Source organism: Marmota marmota, unplaced genomic scaffold, assembly GCF_001458135.2.
Source record: "Marmota marmota marmota unplaced genomic scaffold, marMar, whole genome shotgun sequence".
NCBI classification, from domain to species: Eukaryota; Metazoa; Chordata; class Mammalia; order Rodentia; family Sciuridae; genus Marmota; species Marmota marmota.
This window is the reverse complement of record NW_026000076.1, coordinates 2777111-2802082: the sequence shown is the minus strand read 5'-3', so window position 1 is coordinate 2802082 and position 24972 is coordinate 2777111. Positions and strand designations below refer to the sequence as shown.

Below are 24972 nucleotides of genomic sequence, written 5' to 3'. Positions count from 1 at the left end.
AGTGAAAAAATTGGAACATTGACTGCCTATCAAGAATTACTGTTAAACTACAGTAATTACAACAGTATTTTGTTGGTGCAAAGAAAGATGAATAGATCAGTGGAATAGAATCGAGAGTTCAGAAGTAAACTCATGCAATTATGGACAACTGATTTTTGATAAAAGTGCAAAGTCAATTCAGTAGAGAAACAGTTTATTTGAGTGCTGAAAAAATTGGGTATAGCCATATGCAAAAAAAAAAAAAAACAACAACAACAAAAAACCCTAACTGGATCTGTATCTTACAGTTCATATGAAAGTTAGCTTCAGATGGACCATGACCTAAATGTAAAACCTAAAATAAAACTGCTGTATGAAAAATAGAAGATGTGACTTAAGGTTAAGCAGAAATTTCTTAGACATGACTCTAAAAGGACAGTCTATTAAAAAAACAAATGGAACTCGACATCAAAATTAAACATTTCTGTTCTTCAAAAGATACTTTTTTTAAAAAATTTTTTTTTAGTTGTTTGTGGACCTTTATTTTACTCATTTATTTGTGGTGCTGAGAATCGAACCCAGTGTCTCACACATGTGAGGCAAATGTTCTACCACTTAGCCATGACCCCAGCCCAAAAGACACTGTATTAATTTTTTTTTTGTAGTTGTAGATGAACAGCATGCCTTTATTTTGTTTGTTTATATGTGTTTCTAAGGCTCAAACCCAGTGCTGCACCCGTGCTAGGCAAGTGTTCTGCTACTGAGCTATAGCCCCAGCCCCAAAAGACAGTAAGAGAATGAAAAGATAAGCCGTCAGGTGGCAGTACATCTCTACAAAGAAGTAGTTGACAAAGGACTTATATCCAGAATGTATAAGTAAATTGAGAGTAAGTAAACTCAATAATGTGACTATTTTAACCAGTTGGCCAAAATATTTGAACAGGTAGTTCAGCAAAAAGATATTATGTTGAGACATAAACACGTGCACAATATCTTATTACTCTTTAGATAAATGTAGATTAAAGCTACAGTCAGATAACATTACATACCTGTCAGAATGACTAAACTTTAAAAAGACTGACCTTACCAAATGTTGGAAAGAATGTGGAGGAACTGTGACACTCATAAGTTGATACAAGTTTAAAATTATAGAACTATTTTGGATAACAATTTGTCAGTTTCTTAAAAAGTTAAATATTATTACTTTCTCTGTGATCCTCCTGTTTGCTAGGCATTTACCTAAGAAAAATGATGAAGATATATGTTCATTACAAAACTTGTATGTGAATGTTCATAGCAGCTTCATTTGTAATAACCCCAAACTAAAACTATACAATTGTCCATCAGCAGAGGATGGATAGAATGGGTTGTTCTGGCATTATGTGTTGTTTCATACTATGGAAAATTGCTCAACCATGTTGAGTGAGTTATTGATTGTAACAGTAGGGTGAGTTTCCAAATTACATTGTGGGAAATATGGGAGAAAATCATCCTGTGTGATTATATTAATTTGAAATTCTACAAGATTTAAACTAAAGCAAATTGGTGTTTGCAAGGAGTATTGAGGATGGTAAAGGTGGTAGGAATAGGGTGGCAAGGGGACACAAGGAAACTTGGGAGTGATAGATATATACACAGTCATATCTTGGTGTCTGTGAGATTAGTTATAGACACCCCATACCAAAATCCAAGAATTCTCAAATCCTGTTATGTAAAATGTCAGAGTATTTGTATATAACCTACACGCATCTTCCTGTATGTTTAAGTTATGTCCAGATTAATAATATCTAATTCATTGGCTATACATTATTTCTTTTGCGTGGATATAGTAGAGTTATCAGTGCATAGCAAATTCAAGCTTTGTTTTTCAGAATTTTCTCAAATTTTTCACTTATTTTAAATCACAGTTGATTTAATCATTAGATGAGGAACTTTTGATCCAGAGAGCCAGCTATATTCTGTTGTTATGTATGAATGCTTATGCATGGATCCATATGTATGTCAAAATTTGTCAAGTTATACACTTTAAATATATACATACATATTAGAATGGCTAAAGTTCAGAATATTTTCAGCACCAGATGTTGGTGATGATTTGGCCAACAGGAACCGTCATTACTGGTAGAAATGCCTAGTGGAATAATTTGGAAAATTTTGTGATCTCTTACAAAACTGAACATACTCTTACAAAACTGAACTACCATACCATGTAGAGATTATGCCCCTGAGTATTTATTCAAGAAATTGAAATCTGCACACTGATGTTTACAGCAACTTTCTTCATAATTGTCAAAATGTGAAACCAACTGAGATATCTTTAATTAGGTAAATGGATAAAAAGTATGGTACAGACAGTGGAATCATATTCAGTGCTAAAAGGAAATAGGCTATCAAGCCATGAAAAGATGTGGAGAAAATGCAACCATATCTGTGTTTATCCATGTCCAACAAGTTTTTGTTACATTTTTGGACAATCAAGGAGACATTGATTAAAAACTTACATATAGGTTAAAAAAGACATGGAGAAACCTTAAGTACATATTACCAAGTGAAAGAAACTAATATGAAAAGTCTATATACCATGTAATTCTAACTATATGACATTCCGGAAAAGGCGTATCTATGGAAATAGTAAGAAAAGAACAGTAGTTGGGTTTCAGATTTGGCGGGGGGATAGGTGAAGCACAGAGAGCATTTTTAAGACAGTGATGAAATATTTGATACTTAGATGATGGTGGCATGTCATGCATTTGTCCAGAATCAAGATTTATGGGGGAGGGGGCTGGGGTTGTGGCTCAGTGATAGAGCACTTGCCTCACATGTGTGAGGTACTGGGTTTAATTCTCAGCACCACATGTAAATAAATGAATAAAATAAAGGTCCATCAACAACTAAAAAATATTTATAAAAAAGAAAGAAAGAAAAGAACATATGGCCCCGAGAGTGAACTCTAAACTCCATTGTGGGCTTTGTGTGATTATGATGTGTCAGTGTAGGCCTATCACTGGTAACAAATGTACCACACTGGTAAGAAAATTGAGGTTGTTAAAGGTTTTGCCTTTTTGATTTTGCTGTGAATCTTAAAATTGCCTTAAAAACTGAAGTCTTAAAAATTACTTTTGTGTGTTGCATTACACTTCTTGGATAATACTAGTATAAGCAGTCTAATTAAAAAGCAGAGATTGTCAGACTGGACTAAAAAACAAGACATAACTATGCTGTCTAGAGACAGGTTGAAATGCAAGGACATAGGCTAGTAATAAGGAAAGTTATATTCCTTGCAAATAACACAAGAAAGTTGTGCTTTTATTGAGGTGAGACAATGAAATTCAGATCAGGGAGCATCACTAAGTATAAAAATAACATTTCATACTGCTTAAAGTTTCAGTTTATCAAAAATCCTAACATTCCCGAATTTGTATGCTAGTAATAACAGAACTTCAAAAACTAGAAAGAGAAACTAAGAAATCCACAATCTTAGATGCTTGAGCATTCTTCATAGTAGTTGATAACAATTAGATATGCCTTGCCTAAATAAAAAGACACAGTAGAGAGAATTTGAACAATGCTTTACTTAACTCACATTTATAAAACTATACACAGTAACTGCAAAATAATTTTTCAAGTATATTCACCACAATAGAACATATATTGGATCATAAGGTAACAATGAAGTTCAAATTATTGAAAAAGCTTATATAGTTACTGATTATCGTGGAATTAAATTAGAAATGAAAAAGTTAATAAAAGTACCAAATATTTAGAAATTACATAATTTCAAGCAATCCATGGATCAAAGAAGATATAAAAGGGTTTATTTTTGATTGGATGAAAATGAAAATCATCAAAATTTATTTGTTGTAACCTAAGAAGTGTATATGTAGGAAATATGTTTTGAAATACCTTTTCTAGAAAAAAGTACAGATGAAGTAAAGTTTTGAAGTGTTTTATTTCATATTTTTGTGCAATTGAAAGCATGTTGGTGAGTGAGGCTAAAATAATAAATATACAAATTAAATGAGAAGATAATTTTTGAAGATTAAGTGCTAAAGTATTTATAATAAGTAGGTAAAAATAGGAAGACCTTGGGACTAATAGTTTTGAAAACCGCAACAGTCTTTGGGATATTCAGCAAGAAGTTCTAAGCAGATATGAAATGAGTTAGGGAAGTAAGAAAATGAGAAGTAGAAATTATTAAGAGGTGCTATGAGAAGAGAGACTCAGTAAGGAAGAAAGAGAGAGAGAGAGTTTAACAGTTTCTTGGTCACTGATGGGTGTGGTGATTTAAATTCTTGGCAGTACCAGTTGATGTGAAACTGAAGGTAAAAGCCAGTGGAAAATAAAGGTCAGTCCAGAAACGAGTGATGGACTGACAAAGGCAAAGATGTTCATTTGAGGATTTGAAGTCCATAAATATCCTCCTTAAGCTTGAGTCTTTAAAATAACTGAGTAGTATATGGAAAATGTTATTGCTTTGTATCTCCAACTTATGTGCATGAGTAAAAGCATTGCTATATTCTTTGTTAATTGAATATAAAATTTTACTTTCCTATTACTATTTACTATTCTGGGTTTACCAGAATGGAAGAGAAAGGATCATGCGTAGAGGTCTAAATTATTCTCTGTTTCTAAGGAATCATAGATCTGAAGTCCAGACAGACCTAATTGTTTCTCTCTCATAGGGTAGATGTAGATGTTTCATAAGCTGAGGCCCTGCATTTTCTTTTGCTTTTTTATTAAGAATTCTCATTTCCCATTTTCACATTGTTACAGTAGAAGTTACTTAAAACAAAGACTTTCATAGCACCAACATATGAATACTAGGTGGCTACTCTCTTGATACTGTTAACTGAGAATATCAGATAGTGGGAAGAGAGAGTAAATTTTGATGACTACCTAATAGCTGGCTTGGTCTTTGGGAAAAAAGGGAAAGATCTTTTTAGGTCATCATCTGTAATGTGAAATTTGTCTTTGGGATTGTCTTGTAGCATAGTAGTTAGAACACAGGCCATAGAACCCATACTCTGGTTTTTAATACTTTTTCTACTACATCTGTCTTTACCACTTAGTACCCATTTTAGTAATTGAGCATTTAACTAGCTTTTACCTATAAATAGAATTGATGGGTCATAATAACAGCAATCTTAAGAGTTTTAAATTGCACAACCTGTTAACTTTTTGAATGTTATTATTGATGTAAAGGACAATCGCATCTTTCTATATTTTTTCCAAGAAACCAAGATTTTTATCTTATTCTTTGTCAGTAGTATTCTACCTTCATCTGCTGCCACTGTCCAGAAAATGTGCAACACAAATCCAAAGCAATAAATTATTCTCTTAGTAGATTTAGGCAGGCTTTTGTATTGTGGGGATTATATTCTGAAAATCATTTGAAAGAAAAAGCCTTTTTTCCTTATAGGAATAACGATAGGTAGAATCTTTATTGTTAGTTTTCTCCCCTTGACATACTCTCAGAAGGAAAAGGACACACAAAGTAAGCGAAACTGAAATTTGCTGGTTTGAGTATCCTGAAACCATAACTCTTGGGGTTCAGCTTATGAAATTTTTGCCCTTGCTATTCAAACTAGTGAAGAAGAATAAACTACAGATTTTCTATTCTTGAGACTGTTTTATCAGGAAAAGGCCTTAGTCCTACATCAGAGGAATATGTGTATGTGCTAATTATATGTTTTAAGATACCTGTGTCCAATTCCCTGCTTTAACTTACACAGACCTAATGATAATTTGTTAGATAAAATGATATAAAATAGAAAGTTGGGGAGCCTGTGTGTGCACAAATCTTCCTGAGTAATGAAAGGAGGTGTGAATAGCTTCCTTTAGTTGCTCATATTTTTGGAGTGTAGAAGAGCTAGCAAGCCAAGATTTTCAGAATAATATATTCAGAAGCCTGAGCTCACTACTTTTCCTGTACAAAGGAAGCATAGGGTAATTATTAAATACATTGGCCAGCCATTCAAGTATATATGCCTAGGTGAAACTCTTAGTAAAATGATGGCTTTAAGTATAGCTTGACATTATAATGAGTTCACATCTTATCTCATAGAGATACTTTCTATGGTTATACAATAAAGTCATTACTACCATCCTCTACCAGTCCTCAGATAAATCACTTTTAATCATATCACTCTGTTTTAGTTGATTTATAGCATTTATTATTACACAAGAAATTACTTGGTTTATGTACTAGTTAGTCTACCTCTCCTTCTATAGGAATTGTATTCATCTTTTATACAGCTGTATTTCCATAGCTTAAAGCAGTTCTAAACACATTTTTATACTTGGCAAATGTTTGAAGAATCAGTATGTAAATGAATTTTGAGGACAGATCAAGGTAATCTCAGAATTTTATTGTTAACTTCTGAATGTACATTATATTGTTTTAGATGGTATTGCAAGTTTGGGGAGAGTTTGATTACATAAAATTTGATACAAAATAGAGTATGCATGTATGTTTCTGAATGGAAACAGTTTCTCAAAAAATAAAAAGGGGTAGGGATGTGGCATTGATCCTGGGTTCAATGCCAAAAACAAACAACAACAAAAAAATGCTAGGGGGTTGTGTCCTAATTTTGGTTAGAGTCTCAAATGTCAATTATTCTTGATTCTTGAGTACCTAGAAGATGATTAATGATTGATCTGGTTTAGTGGGTAAAGTGCACATCTTTTCAGATGATTTTGCATAAAACCTAGCCTATTTTATAGGCATCTTAATTAGAGATTTTTACTTTTTGTGAGCTTTAGAATGAAGGCAAGGAAATAATTTATTGATTGAAATATTAGTTTACTTTAAAGTTTAGTTACTGAGTTCATGAGTGATTTATAGTATGTTGATATTTGAGTTCATGAGTAATTTACAGTATGTTGATATTAATAGTCACAAAATATTTAAATACATAGATTGTATGGTGATAATAACAAATTAGGAGAGTCTCATGGTATGGATTGATTACATAATCATTTTTATTTTATTCTCTCCTTTCATCCTGTTGTTTAGTAGGACATTTTCTAAGTTTAACAATGTATAATTTCTCAGGTAAAATTATGAACTTCCTGATTTTTATTAACCCAATTTTTTCCATTTTTTTTCCACATTTATCCGTACCCCATGCAGAGTTTTGCTTTGTATAGCTTTATTTACCGGCTTCAGCCTCAGCTGAAAATATTGAATAGAAAATTCCAGAAATAAAAAATTCATAGGTTATTAGTGTTGTACTATTCTGAGTTCTGTGGTGAAATCTCTTGTCCTACTCCCCCAAAATGTGAATCATCCCTTTGTTCAGTGTATCTACATGGTATGAGCTAATCCCCTGACACTTAGTAGCCATCTTGGACATAAGATTGTCTAGGTACCCAGTGTTTGTGTTGTAGTAACAATTTACTTGGCCCTAAAGTTCAAACTTTCATTTCAGTTTGTTACAATTGTTCTCTTTTATCTCTTATCATGTCTAATTTATAAATGAAATTTCATCATAGGTTAGTATGCATAGGAAAAAAAACCATGATATATGTAGAATTTGGTATTATCCATGATTTCAGACATACACTGGGAATCTGGGAATGTATTCAGGTAAGGGGGACCTGATATATTTGTGTTGGTCTGCAAAAGGATGGCTAAATTGCAATAATTGTTTTTTAGTTATTGCATGGTTTCTTTATGAAATTGTATTTTTATATTTTGGCTAATCACTTTATTACTGTGTATATCAGAAATATTACTTAATAGCAATCATAACTTAATGGCTAACGTAATTTTATTTAATAATAATTGATGGATATGGTTTTCTCCATTTTATTGAAAGCCCAATTTTTGAATTTTTAGGAAATCGCTTAAGTGTAAAGACTGTGTTTTTAATTTCTTTCAGCCAATGGTAATGATAGTAAGAAATTTAAAGGAGAAGATAAAATGGATGGTGCTCCTTCTCGTGTACTTCATATTCGAAAATTACCTGGTGAAGTGACAGAAACTGAAGTTATTGCTTTAGGCTTACCTTTTGGTAAGGTAACCAACATCCTTATGCTGAAAGGAAAAAACCAGGTATATTTCTTTCAAGGTTTATGAAGTGTAAAACCACAAACTATTCAGCAAACTAGTTTACTTAACAGTGGCCCTACAGTTCAAATTTTTATTTCATTATATTGTTATAATTTTGATTAACTGTCACTTAGTAAAAGGAGTAGTTTTCTGAAAAAAAAAATATTTTAAATGTATTCCTCTAACTTTTCCTGGTAGTTGCATATGGGAAACTACTGCTAGATAGAAAAAAATGAATGAGTCACAGCAGTTTTCAGATTTTATCTTTTGAACTCATTTTATCACTTTGGTTTTGAGGAAGAGTCAGAATGACGTTGTGGCAAATACAAATGAAGTATTTCTTTTATTGTATTTATTGTATTGTATTTTTTTCTTTGTGATTTCAGAAATCAGTAGGGATGCTGGTAGCATTTTAACCTTAAGTTTATCCAATGAAAATATTTATCTGGTAGCATTTAGCGGAAATTAGTCATTAAATCTGGATATTCTTCATTTAGCATGTGTAACAGCATTAGGGGTCAGGTATAATAAATAGGAAATCTTGTCTTAAAATTTCTAATAATACTATTTAGATGAATTTATAAAATTAATATTCTCCTGTCTATAGCTGATGTTAATCTAACCTTCAATATTTAATGACTTTGAGACCTCTTATATTTTCTAGGTTAGGAGCATTAGAATTCTGATGCTGGGAAATGTTTATATTTTCTTTAGTTTTTAGTTGATAGAAATAGATTTGTGAGCTATGGAAAGTAGAATGCAGCAGCAGAGTGTATGCAAATGCTTTCTTAGGTTAGCTTTAATTGTATACCGAAACTTCAGTAAGACACTTCTAATTTTTCTTCTTAGCGCATGTAAATTAACATCAAGGTTATATTTTAGATTGCATAGATATTTGAATTATAATTTATTATTTATTTGAGTTTAATTCATAGTATTTTATATATATATATTTTTAATTTTTTTTACTTTTTGCTATTTAAATTATCAGGCATTTTTGGAACTGGCAACAGAGGAAGCAGCTATTACTATGGTTAATTACTATTCTGCTGTGACACCTCATCTTCGTAACCAACCAATTTATATCCAGTACTCCAATCACAAAGAACTAAAGACAGATAATACATTAAACCAAGTGAGTATGTGTGGGTACATAAATAAAATGGCTTCAAATGTATTAAAAATCTCATAAGTAAAAGAAGATAAAATGTTTAGCCATTCAGAAGATATTTCTGTAGGCATTTTCTTATTATTTTTAAGGTGTTTTTATGCATAATATTCCTAAGTATTAAATATCATATTCTTATTTAAATTCCTCTAATGCCCTGGTTAGAAGTTTGTTTTGTTTTTTTTTTCTTGTTGCAAGTTAAAATTTTGTGTAGATACAAATATTCTGTTTATGATGTAGAACTTACTATTAGCATATGTACTGCTACTTAGATTTTAAGTTGGATGTTCAGTGCCTTTGGTAATTTGATTCTTTATAGTAGACCTTCATTTCTTATAGAAAAAATTCGTTTGAAGATGTGTTAATAATTTTCCTAGAATATAAAACCTAAGAAGCAAAAATATATGAATGTATTATTGATTTTATAAAAATATGGTACAGAAAATGTTATTTAAAATTATGTTCAAAAATAGCATACAAATGTGTTTAGAGCTAAATATGTAGGATTGCTGTAAAAACTTTCTTTTTTAATATTTTTCAGCCAATTATACCTTTGTGTTGAGTAATATAAATATAGTAATATAAACTATATCTTATTTTATTGAAAATTTAACAGGAAATAATTCCTGATAAATTTTCATCACTTTATAAAAAGTGACCTGAGATCCCCTTGATAGTTTTCAAAAAATAAGCTTGTAATGTTTTTGCCTAAAAGGGCTAATATTTCAGCTGTTTTTGTTGGTTTAATTTTCAAAATAAACTCTTAATTCCTTCTGATGAAGTGAACTTCTAAAATACCACGAAATATACCAAAAAGAATATCTGTTCTTTATTTTTTAACTTAGTTTTTACATTTGTTTTTACTATTTATTTTAAATTGATAAATAATAATTATGTAGTGTTTATGGAGTATAATGTGAGATTCAATACATGTATACATTTTAGGATGATCAAATCAGACTAACTTATCTACCATCTCAAATATTTTCAATTTTTTTGGGTTGAAAACATTTAAAATTCATTCTTTTAGCTATTCTGAAACATAAAATATGTTATTATTAACTGTAGTTTTCAAGCTGTACAGTAGATCACCAGAACCTGTTCCTTCTGAGACTTTGTATTTTTAGACGAACCTCCCCACACCCTACCATACCATTGCTGTCTTGGTAGCACTGTTGGCTCTACATTTGTGAATTGTTTTTTCAGAGTCTACATTTAAGTAAGATCATGTGGTATTTGTGTCTCTGTGTCTGTTTTATTTCATTTAATATACTCTGAAAATGGAATTAATTATCCTAATTTATTTATTAGTATTTTTATTGAAGTAATTTGTGAACACATTTTTATTTTATTTTTCTTTTGCTGTGCTGGGTATCATATTTAGGACCTTGCACATGCTATCCAAGCTATCTATCTACCCCTTAGTTATACCACCAGCACCACATTCTTGCTTTAAAAAAAAAATAAAAAATCGAAAGAAAGCAATGAACAAAGAATAAAAATAAAGAGTCTGTAGAAGGATGTATGTGGGAGAGAGGAAATTGTAATTTAAAATAGGATGACCACTGAAAGCCCATTGAGAAGGAACATTGGAATACTGAATTACAAAGTGGTTAAGGAGTAAGCCACTTATTCCAGTCAGAGTTATTTTAGACTGAACAAAGAATGCAAAGTTCCTTCTGTTCAGGGGAGTGGGGAAAAAAAAAAAAAAAACTGTTTTGAAGTCATAGTTTTAATTTTAAATGTCATTCAATCTTTTTTATATTGTAGTTGTCACATCTTAGGACTTAATTCTTTGAGAATTTCAATTACAATATTTTTTAAAAACCTTAGTATACACTGAATTGTCTTTCTTGTTCAGTGTTAGCTGTTTATTTTGTTCTAACTCTCCTTCTAAACCTTTTGTTTGTTCATATTTCAGAATGCATAATTAGATTTTGTTGTACTTTCATGCTTTCCCCATAGGGTAAAGTAATGAGGAGTTGAATACTAAGCTGGTTCCCCCATCCCCACCACCATTAGTGCTAAAGAGGCATTTAATCTGAGCCAACAAAACTTCCTTTAGAACTTCTGATGACTTTAAGGGAGGGTGTGTTATTATTTTTGTATTTAGGTTGTAGGGGCTGTCAAAGGAGGAAAGAGGAGTTTAGTTGTTTGTACATTGGCTAGATGTTCCATTAATCCTTTTGTATTCATTCTCTTCCCTTCTCCTGCAAACCTGTCTGGTTTTAATCTGATTTCTATAATTGTCATCCCTTCATTGCTATGTTTTTACTATGTCTTCTGTTCCTTTTGGTTCCATTCCTTTTTCCTTTTCTGGGGAATTTAATTTTCAGCTAATGATGACCTTCTTTGCCTTTAGTGATTGCATTTGTTTCATTTGCTATACACTTATAGGAATTAGAGCTTCCTGGTAGAAGAGAGACAAAATGAAATATGTTTTAACCATAAATTCTCCTACAATCCTTCATTAATTACCAAATCCTATCAATTAATTATTAATTTTCTACCTACTGTATTTCACTGCATAATCATTGCCGATTTTATGCCAAATTATTTTCGCATAAGAGAGGGGTGTGAGGATTAGGTGAAGCCTTTTTAAAATTGTGCCAGTATTACTTCAGAATTATTTATTACTAAACTGGCTTTGCAAGATAGGGTGTACGCAGTATTCATGAATATATGTCCAAACTGGTGCACATCATTTCTTTGTGATAGTTCAGCAAACATTTTTCCAATGTGGGAAAAAGAAAGTTAACACACAGTTGTTACTGATTTGTGCATTACAGTCTAAATATTACACTTGATAAAATTTACTACTGTGTTGCAAAGTATGTACTTAACGAAATTTAATCTCTTGTGTTTGAAGATTCTGCACTGCTGATTGGTTTCATTATCTGATATGCTGTTCTCAATGCCACTTATATAAAATTTATTTACTGTTAGTAGTGCAGCATTGTAAACAAACCACACAAGTCAGCTTTCAGAATATACTGACAACGTGTGTGCATTGAGAATTTTGGGCTTGTGGCTCACAGTGCGCAAGAAGACAAATGCACATCCATATGCCACTGGTGAATACGTTGCTGCTCTATTTACGTTTTAATCAGAGTGACCAACAGAGTTATACCATGAAACGAGTATGCAATGAAAGGTTATAGTGGCAACAATTGGGCCGTAAAATATGGTAGTTTTTGCCATCTGTCCTGCTACATATATTGCTCAGACACTATTGTCTCTTGGCTATATTACAACAGTTTCTTTACCAATCTACTTTCTTTTCCTCCTTGAATTTTTTTTTTCTAGTACAACCAAGTCCATATCTTTCTAAAGCACACAAGCCAAACTAAGTTATTCCCCTGAAGCAGGTCCTTTTCATGAATAAAGATCTATTCCAAGGTGACTACTATATATATTTTTTGTCTTGTGGCCATCTGTTTTCCTATACTTCTGTCTTGAAAGTAATGATAGGTCCTCTAACATGACATGGTTTCTCTTCATTTTAGTCTTTTACTACCACTGTGCTGTCAACTATACATGGAATATGGTGCTCTGCTTGCCTTTGCACCAATTTTTCACTCCATACTTTACATGGCCTAAATCTAGCTGTTTCTTTTTTTAGAAAGCTGTCCCTGATCCATAAATAGTGGATTGGGTTTGAGGGCTTTTAATGCAGATTAAAATCACAGTAAGATGCTACCATAAACATACCAGATTGGCTAAAATTTTTTAAATATGTATTATCAAGTGTTTGGTGTTAATGTAGAGAAGCTAATATACAAGAGGTGGGAGTATAAATTGATAGAAAACCTGGAGTACCCACTAAAGTTGGACATAGGCATGTCTTTGACTTAGTAAATCTAATCCTAGTTATGTATTTGAGAGAACATATTATATATGTGAAACAAAAGATTCATTCAAGAAAGTTCATATAACTATATATAATACCCCAAAGGTGGAAGTGATCCAAGTATCCAGCAACAATAGAATAAATTTTGGTGTATTTATTCTTTGGAATACTGTGTGGCAATAAGAATGATAAGCTATTGGTACCTGCAAAACATAGGTGTTTATCATAAAATAATGTTTTTTGAAAGAGACCAGATGAAAACAGAATATATATGGTATTATTCCATTTATATAACTGTGACCAGGCATGAGTTGGACTTCTAAAGCATTAATAATGTCCCTTTTTAAAAATAGGGGTAATTATTTTACAGAGATGTGCAGTTTGTGATATTTTATTGAGCACCATTCGTAGGATTGGTGTCCTTATCTCTGTATATGATTTTTCCCCCCTCCACTACTGGGAACTGGAGCAAGGGGTACTTTCCCACTGAGCTATATCCTCAGCCCTTTTAATTTTTAATTTCAAGACAGAGTCTCTAAGTTGCTAAGGCAAGTCTCAAACTTGGAAACCTCTTGCTCAGCCTTCTGTGTTGCTGGGATTATAGGCATGTGCCATCACACCTAGTTTCTGTGTATATGTAGTGTTTTGATAAATTCATTTAAATCTAGATTAGCCATCTTAATTGCATGAATAGAAAAATAAACATCTAATAATTCATTTGTTACTGATAGAAGAGAACACAGTTGTTAGGCTAAAAAAGGAAGATGGAGAACAATGAATAATATTAGGGGAAAAAGTATGAAATAGTTGCATGCATATATGTCTATATATGTAGATAGCCATCTCTGGAGTAATACCCAAGATCATTTTGGTATTGGGATGATAAGGGAAAACAGACTTGTGAGTCACAAGAGAAACGTCACCTTTTATTTTAGTTCAATTGTATATTATGAGCATTTGATTCCTATTTTTTAAAAAGCATTTCATTATTTGTAACAGTATATGTTAGTGCTTTTCTAAGTTGTGATATTTTGTGCTCATTATTGTAGATAAATATGTTAACATGATCACTAAAGAGGAAAATAATATTGCAGTGAACTACTTAAAATAATTAGAAAAATTACGTACTCTAGAAACCTTTTAAAATATATTTTCCACAGTAGCATTAGGGTGTCTATTATAAATATTCACCATGTCTCAAAATAACAGGTTTTAATTGAGTTACTTGAGCTAATATATATAAGTTCACAGTTCATTATTTAATTTAAATGATGAGGCTTGTCTAGATGAGATTTTGTACTTCTTAAGTCTCAAGCAACATGATCCCTGGTAGTATTTCAGTGATTCTTACTTATTTTTATTAGTGAACATTCTTATTTATTCTTATTGGTGTCCTAATTCTTTTGTGTTCTCCTTCCATTTCATCTATCACTCTAGCGTGTTTATATTCTGGTTTATCTGCAAATGTAGATTTTTCAAACCATAAATTAATGTAAAGAGATTTGTCATTGTTATGTGTAATAATTATTTACTTTGGTGTATGTTTTCTAACATTGGATAAGGTAGGAAGAAATTATTTTCTTATCAGAAATCTGTCAGAGTAATAGAAAAAGGTATATTAGTGATAATATACAGTTTTTTTAGTGCATTGAACATTTGTTTGACAGATTTCCTAAAACTATATTTTTTCACTTTTATGTTAATCTTTCACACTTAAAGCTCAGAGTCTTATAATATTCTATCAGTTAGGACAATTTTTTTTGAATAATCCAGTAGTTTTCTTGTTGAGATTTGCTGTGTACCTATTTTATGGAATGAATAATGTTATATTAAAGTTTTATTGTTTCCTAAAGAAAAGTTTTTGTTAACCATTTCTGTTTTTTTATATATATATATATCAGATCACATCCTGTTATATTGCCTATTTTTGATTGTTTGTCCAATGTTGGTGCCAAAACTTAAGTAACATTTTTTAAATAATACCAGTAGAATATGTGAATTACAGACAGACCGTAGTATAACATGTAACAAAGTATGAGTGAAAATGATAGGTGTCTTTTTAAAACTACTTTGTTTTTACATTTTCAGCGTGCACAAGCAGTGCTTCAGGCTGTGACAGCTGTCCAGACAGCAAACACTCCTCTTAGTGGCACCACAGTTAGTGAGAGCGCAGTGACTCCAGCCCAGAGTCCAGTACTTAGAATAATTATTGACAATATGTACTACCCTGTAACACTTGATGTTCTTCACCAAGTAAGTTTAATTTACATACTTATCTGCAAAGAGAAGAAATAGTAATACAGTAGAGAAGAAATGTTTTGCTTTTACTGTTTTAACAGATATTTTCGAAGTTTGGTGCTGTATTGAAGATAATCACATTTACAAAAAACAACCAGTTTCAAGCTTTGCTCCAGTATGGTGATCCAGTAAATGCTCAACAAGCAAAACTAGTAAGTCTAGAGCTTCTTTTGAGTTAGTGGTATTTTTTAATTTATTTATATATATATAAAATATGTATATATTATATATATAATGTACCCCTATGTATATTTATTATTTACATATACATAAAATATGTATATGCTTTATATATATATATAATGTACCTATTAAAGTGTTATAAATCGATATTTGTGATATATACCTATGCATATATAACATAATATATTGATCCTTATGTAACTTAATAATGCATATTGCATTATAGGTAGTAAAAATATTAACATAATTTAGGATACCTTAATAATTATAAAAATGTATATTTTAAGGATAATCATGACTGTAGTTATATAGACTTGAATTATTTTACACTTTTTAAAAAATTTTTTTATTACATTTTTAAGTGCAAAGTTTTGTGCTATTGAGAAGATAGGAGTGTATTGTGTATGCACACCTTTAGCAAGATTTTTTGTAGTTTCCAATGGGAGTTTCAAAGTAATTTTGAGATAGTTTGGATTAAATATATAATGTAAATGTAGTTCAAATGCTGTGATAAGTTTTGATTTAAGATTATATCTTAATATTCTTTTAATCATTTCCTTTTTTAATAAAAACATTTCTTAAATAGATTCTGCTCTTTAATTCATATCTTTTTTTTTGTTTATTTGGCATTGTTAGATATGGAGGGGAAGAGATTTACTAATAGAAGTAAATTTCTGCATGTTACCTGCCATTGAAAACTACCATGCTAGTATATTTTGCTTCCAAATGGCTAAATCTTCTTTTTTGTGTATCTTACTTAATTCTATTTTATTGTCTGTTTAACTTCCTGTGCCATATTTTCTCATTATTATTATTCCATTAATTAAACCATTAAAAATACATTATGAAACCATGAAATCTTTATATACTTTTGTCTTAGCTCATTTTCTTTCTTTCCCTTATTTTTAAACTAATTATGGTTTCTAGTATTACAGTGCTTCTCTTGATCAAGGTTATTTATTTGGAACTCAGACCATTTTTGACTTTTGCTTCATTGTATTTTCATCCTCAGTCTCATTTGGGAAGTTGCTTTAGGTAGCAGAAACTCTGTACTACTACTAATAATAGCATAATTATAATAGTTTACCAAGTACTCTTATCCCATTTTTTTCTCACCATTAATCTGTGTTTTAAAGAGAATAGGGTTTTTTTCCCCTTCCTTTGTTACAGCATGATGCTAAGATGTAAAAAAGGTGAATTGCTTATAATACACACAATCTGTAAGGTAGACATTTTTCAGATAGTCTTTTTATTCAATATGTTGCTACTCGCTCAGTGGTTCCCAGGTTATGTGAACTCATCTTACTATGCTTTCCATTTAAGGCATAGGTTAACATTCTTTTTTCCCCAAAAATAATGGTTCTTGACATGCACTGACCCCGCCCCCAACATTGTATATTGTATATAAAAATATAATATTTTGTATACATCGAGTTACCAAAATCAGAGTTGTTTTTATTAAGAGACAATGTAGAAGCCATGGTTTTAACAGCATTTTTTGCACCTTTAATCATATTTTAAAATGGTATACATTTTTTTGATGTGGAATATTTTATTTGCCATTCTCTTCTGATCTTAGAGGAAAAGTATTTGGTAAAGAAACAGTGAAGAAGGGGATAGGAAGGGCAGCAGAATACAACAGACACTAGTATGACAGTATGTAAAAACGTGGATGTGTAACCGATGTGATTCTGCAATCTGTATATGGGGTAAAAATGGGAGTTCATAATCCACTTGAATCAAATGTATGAAATATGATATGTCAAGAGCTTTGTAATGTTTTGAATAACTAACAAAAAAATAAAATTCAAAAAAAAAAAGAAAACAAACAAAAAGAAACAGTGAAATAGGATTTGATTAGAAGTTTTAGTGCATTGGGCTGTAATTCTTACAGGAAAAATATGTGTGCATCTTGTCTGAAGTAATCTGTAGTTACATTTAATTTCATGATAAAAGAGTGCCTCAATTATGTATTTGAGATTTTCATTTAACCAGTCTTTGGTGTGCTGATAAGAAGCATTAAACCATAGGTGTTTGTGTATGTTTATCTTCACTCACTTATATCTTCTCTACAAAGATCTAAAATTATAATTAATTCTAAGAGAGGAGGTGAGTATGTTATTAAGTATGTATTCTATATTCTGGTAATTGAACTCAATTTCATGGCACTTACTCAAGAAGGGAAAACATCTTTATTTTCTAAGCTTCCTTGCCCCATTGTTATATGATCTAGACCTCTTGGTAAAATATTTAATGACTTCAGTTCTGCACATTCTTCATAGCTGCATCAAGGCTGTACTCAAAGAACATTGAATATTATATTATCTGATAATTGTTATCAGTTAAACTCATGAGCATCATCTACAAAGAGACCTTCTATTCTTGCTTGAAAAATCTCTTTCCTTCAAGGAGAATGTTGTCTTTCACAATGACCATATCAGATAGAAATTTCCCCTTTCACTGTGTCTTTACTCACTCTTACTTATTTGTAGAAAAGCATCTGATGGAAACTCCATTAATTAATTTTTTTAAATCTGTATGTGCACCAATCTTTCTCTTTGAATAAAAGGTATAGATATTTCTTTACCTAAGATCAGTAAAAAACAGATCCCATAATCTACTGCCTCCTAAGACACTTGGCACTGTCATCTCTTCTTTCCCTGTTATTTTCTCTATATTGGCTACTTTTATCCAGTAGGTTCAGACCTCTTCTATTTTAAATTTACCTCAACTTCAGGTAACTCTCCCTCTATAATTCTAGATATCTTTCCGACTATCACCCTGCTTCTCCTCTCCCTTTTGATTTATAACCAGACTTCTTAAATAAGCTGTCTTTGCTGTCTACAACTTTAATATCCTCTTTATTTTTCTAGTGTAATTTTATTTCAGCCCTGTTTACCCAAATTAGTCTTCTGAGTATCACCAGTGATCATTAAGAGTACCTAAATCCCTATAGTATTATTCAGTATTAAATGAGGGTAACATTTGACACAGTAGACCACTGTCTTTAACATTTTCTCTACTGGTCTCTCAATACTTCTCACCTAGATTTATCCTCTTTGGGTATTTCTTGTTACATCCTTCTGACTTGGAAGCCTTATCTATTCTCCAAGCTCATTCTTGGTTATGCATACCATATCATTTTCTCTAGCTCAGACCTTTTCTCAGTGACTCCAGACCAAGAATGCAGTAGACCATTGGACCCTTTCAAATGAGTATATTCAGCTTCTGCTTCTGGCATTCCCTATGTCACAGCATAAGGTACCAACTAGAGTCTCTTCAGCAATCCAGAAAACAGAATTATTCTTCTTTCTTCCAGTCTAGCACCAAATATTGATTCTAGCTCCTAAATTTCTGTTTGAATCTGATCAGTTGTCTCCAGCTCTCCTGTTACCTAAACAGGTATTTTTCAGAGAACTGATAATCTGAGGCTTTTAGGGGCTTTTGCCTAAGTACAAACCAACATACTTCTAGCTACAGTATGCCAACTATTGATGTTGATGTAAATTATAACACAGTTTCTTATCTTCATGCAGAGTGGCTTGGGCTGCTGGTTCATGGACTTTTTTTTGAGTAGCCCTGGTCTTAGCCATCCTCTCAGAAATCTCTGCTTATTGGTCTTTTGACTAAACTCACCACTTTGACATCTTCCCCTACACCCATTATTTTTCCACAGAGTACTGAGAATAGTCTCAAAATTTTATTTCTTCTATTCTCAGTGCCTTTTAGTGATTGACTTTTGTCCTTTAGGATAAAGTCTAAAGTCATTAACATAACTTATGAGATTATAAATCATTCCTTAACTTGCTTCTCCTGTCTTATCTCCCATCTCTTTGGCTCTATTTAACTTTAAGTAGCTTGCATATGCTGTTTTTTCAGATCCTTTAGGTTTACAAGTTGCTATTTCATTTGCTAATAGTGCTTTTTTATCTCCTTATGCTTAACTTCTGCTCATCTTCCTCTTTCAAGTATCAGGTTAGAAGCCTTGTCTCAGAAAGTTCTTCTTTATCACCTGGATTAGATTTTTATAATTATTTGTTAAATGTCTGTGTATTTTCTGTCAGATTATATATTAAGGTGGATACCATGTCAGCTTCGTATCTCTTAAATTTATTGAACATTGACCTTTAAGTTGGTAATCAAAAGCCATACTAACAATCCAGTTATCAAAAAGAAACTGATCTTGCGCACACCTGTAATCCCAGAGGCTCTGGAAGCTGAGGTAGAAGGATCTTGATCAAGTTCAAAGCCAGCCTCCCAGCAATTTAGTGAGGCCCTGAGCAACTCACCAAGACCCTGTGTCTAAATAAGATATAAAAATGGTCGGGGATGTGGTTTTGGTACCAGGCCCCTGGGTTCAATGCCTGGTACCAAAAAAAAAAAAAAAAGTGGCAAACCATACACTTACTGATCTAAGGTCAGTGAACCCAATAAAGGTAAAACAGCAAATCATATTAGGTTGCATTTTAGTCAACTTGCTGAAAAAACAAATCAAGACAAATAGAATGTTTTTGATCAGAAGAACAAATCACAGGAGAACAATTATCTATGAATGATAATAGGACATTCAGAAAGAAAGGAATTAAAAGTCAAGGAAACATCTTCAAAATACTTAAAAGGAAAATGGGGCAAAGTTTCTTAAAATATGCTATATTCATACAATAGAGTACTATTTGGCATTATAAAATGATGTGGAACTGAGACATTTAGCAACATTATTTGGCTGAGTAAAAGATACTGGATACAAAGGAGTACTTTTGGTTCTGTTTATGATGAAAACTATCAGATCTGTCATCATTTGCAGGTGGTTCACTGGCTGGGAAGGGATATTAGGGTCTTTGTATGAAGATGATAATATACTACACATATAGAGTAGCATGGGTTACAGATATATACATTTCTCAAAGTTAATTGCACAGATTACAAGACCCAGGAAGAGTGTCAGACCCAAGTCTGAGGTAGAGATGAGTTGGTGGGTGCAGAATGATCTGCAGGCTCAGCCCTTTTCCACACTAACAGGACCAGCCAGAGGGTCCACTTCCGTGTGCATTCTGATGGAAGTTATAACACATAGACCTCATTAAAAATTGACATGTCTTCTCTAGTTGATCACTCCATTGATTAAATTAATAAGTATTTTATTATATTTTATCATGTGGGTATATATTAAATATAAAATTATGTTTATATTTTATAAATAAATATCTAAATCAATAAAAATGTAACTGATCTTCACGTTTATGTATTATCTTTTAGAAAAGTCTTGTTGATGTTTTATAGTATGAAATATGAACACATAGGCTTTCCCTTGGCTTTATTTTTTGTGATACTGGGGATTGAACCCAGGGGCGCTACCACTGAGCTATACCCTCAGTCCTTTTTAAAAATTTTTAATTTTTATTTTTAGACAAGGTCTTGGTAAGATCCTGAGTACCTCCAACTGTGATCCTCCTGCTTCAGCCACCTGAATTGCTGGAATAATGTGTGCACCACCACATACAGCTTCTTTGACTTTCATGGTTTGTTTGTTTGTTTTTTGGTACTGGGGATTGAACTCAGAGACATTTGACCACAGAGCCACACTCCCAGCCCTATTTTATATTTATTTAGAGACAGGGTCTCACTGAGTTGCTTAGCACCTCACTAAATTGCTGAGGTTGACTTTGAACTTGCCATTGTCCTGCTTCAGCTTCCCAAGCCACTGGGATTAAAGGTGTGCACCACTATGCCTGGCTAGCTTTTATGTTTTTGAGGAATAAAATTAATACATAAAAATAGCCCAGTTTTTTTAAATAGTGAGACATGATATAGTTTCCTTTTCTCTTGGACTTTATAAAGTTTTTTATGTGGCTAAATTGTAGTACACATGAGTAGGAAATGACTTTTTTGTTTCTGTTTTTGTTATGAGAATCAGCTTTTCATGAGCATTACCTCTTTCAGTTAGGAATATCTCTAGTAGTATTCCTAACTGAAAGAGGTAATCCATTTGTTCATTTTAGCATACTTCTGGATTCTTTTAAACTATTTATTCCTTTTGGAGAACACATCCTCGGTTACTAATAGTTAAAAATAGAGTGAAATGCTTGCAGAAGTAAAAGCATATCATTCATTTAAATTTTTTTGAGAGACCTAATGGAATTATCTTTTCCTACTTTTTAAGACATTCTCTTTGACATCTGTTTAATTCTATTTCACCCTTTTAGCATTTACTATTTGTGTATTCCAAATTCATATTAATGAAGGGTTTATTATAAAACCCATGGTTTTAGAATATTTAGGGAACTCCTGCATAATCTGTTAGAATTTTATGTTGGTAAATAAAAGGTCTTAAGTATTTTATCAGTGTTCTAAGCCTAATATTATATTCTTGATTTTGATTTTTTTTCCTGACTTGCTAAAAACTAGTTAGTAAGATAGTTAAACAATTTGGAGCTTAAGGTTTCCCTGAGCATTTGTTAAATTCCCCCAAGAATCATTCTCATAAAAATAAGTTAGGCAAATAAATAGTAAACATTGAAACAAAATGGAAATGTTATTGGGACTTTTCATATTTTTAATCTACATGCAGTGTTTCATTGTGCTGTTTCAAATACATTCTGTGTCTTAACATCTTTCTTGCATTTTGATGACCATGTTTTAATCAAATTTTAAATTCACTATGAAATTTTGTTCCTGATAGTTTCTTTTTATTGTCAAAGCTGTCATTGTGAGTTGGTACATTTGAAAGATCTTATTGCAGAGTATCTTGCTTTTATTATCAAAAATCTTTGCTACAGCAAGATCACTGAATTTCCTGTCGCTAAACCACAGGACTTACTTGTGTGCTATTCTTTCCTGGATATTGTAAATACATGAGCTTGAAGTGAGATTGTATATTTTTTTTAACTTGATTTTTCTTTCTACTTTGTTTATGATTACTTCAGCTAGCTACTGAAAATTCCTGGATTGCTGTGTACAGGCATCCTTATTTTTCTCTGTTGCAGACAGTTTTAATTTAGTTCTTGTTTGTGTTTTTCCCCAACCCTTATACCTTAGGTATGATTGTGTAATTTCCACCTACATAAAGATTTTTCTAAAAGTTTAAAAGGAAAATGTCAAAAGTTTCTAGAAGACTTTCTAACACTTGGCGAAATTATTGTTGACAATTTGGTAGTATAATTCCATGTTGCTTGGAAATAGCTCTCAAAAGACTTTGTTTGAATTCAGTAAATTTTTGTCAGTACTTTACTTTTAACATTAATCTAGATGACTCAAAGCTAAATCTTACAAGATCTCATTTTCACTTTGATATTATTGAACTAGTAACCTGAGAGTAATTCGTTATTCATTTATTTTATTTTTTACATATTGTATGGAAATATACATTCTAGAATTTATTTGATTGATATTTTCTTTATATGAATACTACATGAGTAAATTTTCAGTGTTTGCCTTTACAGCAGGGTATTGGATTAATTTATATTATAATGACTGGTAAAATTGACACTTGGCTTCTACTTTTATGAGATGTTAGGTGCCTTAACCCAAATGGAGTTTAAATGCTAACGTGTATAAAGTCCCTTTAAGATGAATTTTCACCATTGGTTTATAATGGATGAATTTCTGTTGAATTAGTTTTTTAGGTTTTTAACTTGGCAAATACAATCATATAGAACTCAATCTTGTGTATTAAGGGAAGATTTGTTTTTTGAGAGAATGAGAATATGTGAATGAATTAAAGATTTATGTACTTAAGCAGCTGTAGAGGTTTACTCTTTCTGTTACAGGACATGTGTATTCTAGTGAAAATATTCTATTTAAAGAAAATAGTGCTTGGTGGAAATTAATACATTTACAGTGAGAACAGCACAGTATGATGTTTGAAATTTGCATCTTTTTCCTGTTTTGCTAATTTGCAAATGTTATTAAAGATCACTGATGTATTTTATTCACTTTTACAGGCCCTAGATGGTCAGAATATTTATAATGCTTGCTGTACCCTAAGGATTGATTTTTCCAAACTTGTGAATTTGAATGTAAAATACAACAATGATAAAAGTAGGGATTATACTCGACCTGATCTTCCCTCTGGAGATGGGCAGCCTGCCTTGGACCCAGCTATTGCTGCAGCATTTGCCAAGGAAACATCTCTTTTAGGTATGATTTTTATTGTCTCTTCCACTTTCTCCCATTTGTTAAATGGGACAGTGCCTCTTAAATTCCAGTAAGTATAATGAATCACTCATTTTGGACTTTTAACAAATTATGTCAGGTTTTATGACCTATTGTTTTTCTTACGTGAGAAGGCATATGAATGCTGTTAGAAAAAGTATTCTTCATTTGTTTAATATAGTGTTAGTTTGTTCTCCCAAAACAAAAGTAGAAAAGTTTTATTAAAAAATATCAGAGTTTTAATAATATGTTTATGCTTCAAATTTGATGTCATACTTTCTGTATCTAAGTCTAGGCCTAAGACCCTTGTTCCTATTCTTTAGGGAAACATCTTACTGTTTTACTTTAGTGCTGCATAGAAACAGTGATGTGTTAATAAACAAAGCATGTAACTAGAGTAGGTGTATAGGTTTTTTGAAGCATATTTTTAAAATGATGATTTTTGAAAAAATATATTTTGCTATTTGCATTTTCTCTTATTTACATTTTATCTTGTCTACCATGGATTTAAGCCATCTACTACAGTATGGAAATATGCAACTGATAGTTGATGGGGTCGAAGAAAAAAATAAGGGAAAATGCTATTTTTGTAAGTAAGATGATCATAGTGGTTTACAGCTCAGATGGAATTTTAGCTGTTTGGAAAATTGATTGTTTTGGTATTTGTAACATTACTTTAAATCACTTTTCTTTTCCTCCATATGCAATCCAAGGTTTTTGGTTGACATACTGACTCTTGAGTTTAGTTTATGTCCATTTTACAAAGTAATTTTAAAGAATCTTATAATGAAGTGATTTTTGGAAATATTTATTTGCTATGGAGCTGTAATAATAATGCTGTTCATTTGTAAGTATGTATGCATAAATGTTACGTATGTGAAATGAGAAACTAGAATGTGCAAATGAGCAGTTGATATTTGAAGGTGATTCTGATGACTTCAAACAAAAATGACCCTTGCAGTTTTCTGATGTGTCTGGCATAGGCCACAGTATTTATCATGGCTGTAATAGAAACTTTAGGTTGCTAACACTCTTTCCATACAGAATCTCTCTTGCTATATGGGCCTAGTTGAATTGAAGCCTTCAGTTTGGCTTGCAAGTTAATAACATGACTATTTTGGAGTATACAGTTTTTAAAGACAAGGTCAAGATTGAGACGACAGTGAATGATACATGACTCTTGCTTTTAATTCTTACTATCTGTCATTAAATTCTACTGATACAATTTATATTAACTTATAGAAGAAAATAGAATCAATCAACATTTACTTACTGAGTAGTTTCTAGGTC

General features: G+C 31.6%; 1 protein-coding gene across 6 annotated transcripts in view; it reads left to right on the top strand.

The window, feature by feature from the left end:
- Ptbp2 (polypyrimidine tract binding protein 2) overlaps window positions 1-24972 on the top strand; it is a 71543-nt gene that overhangs the window by 22809 nt on the left and 23762 nt on the right. For all 6 annotated transcript variants that reach the window (XM_048814401.1, XM_048814400.1, XM_048814403.1 and 3 more), the window contains 5 exons: window positions 7863-8035; window positions 9024-9167; window positions 15139-15303; window positions 15390-15500; window positions 23472-23667. In XM_048814401.1, the coding sequence (XP_048670358.1) occupies window positions 7863-8035; window positions 9024-9167; window positions 15139-15303; window positions 15390-15500; window positions 23472-23667 (789 nt within the window). The remainder of the gene's footprint in view (window positions 1-7862; window positions 8036-9023; window positions 9168-15138; window positions 15304-15389; window positions 15501-23471; window positions 23668-24972) is intronic.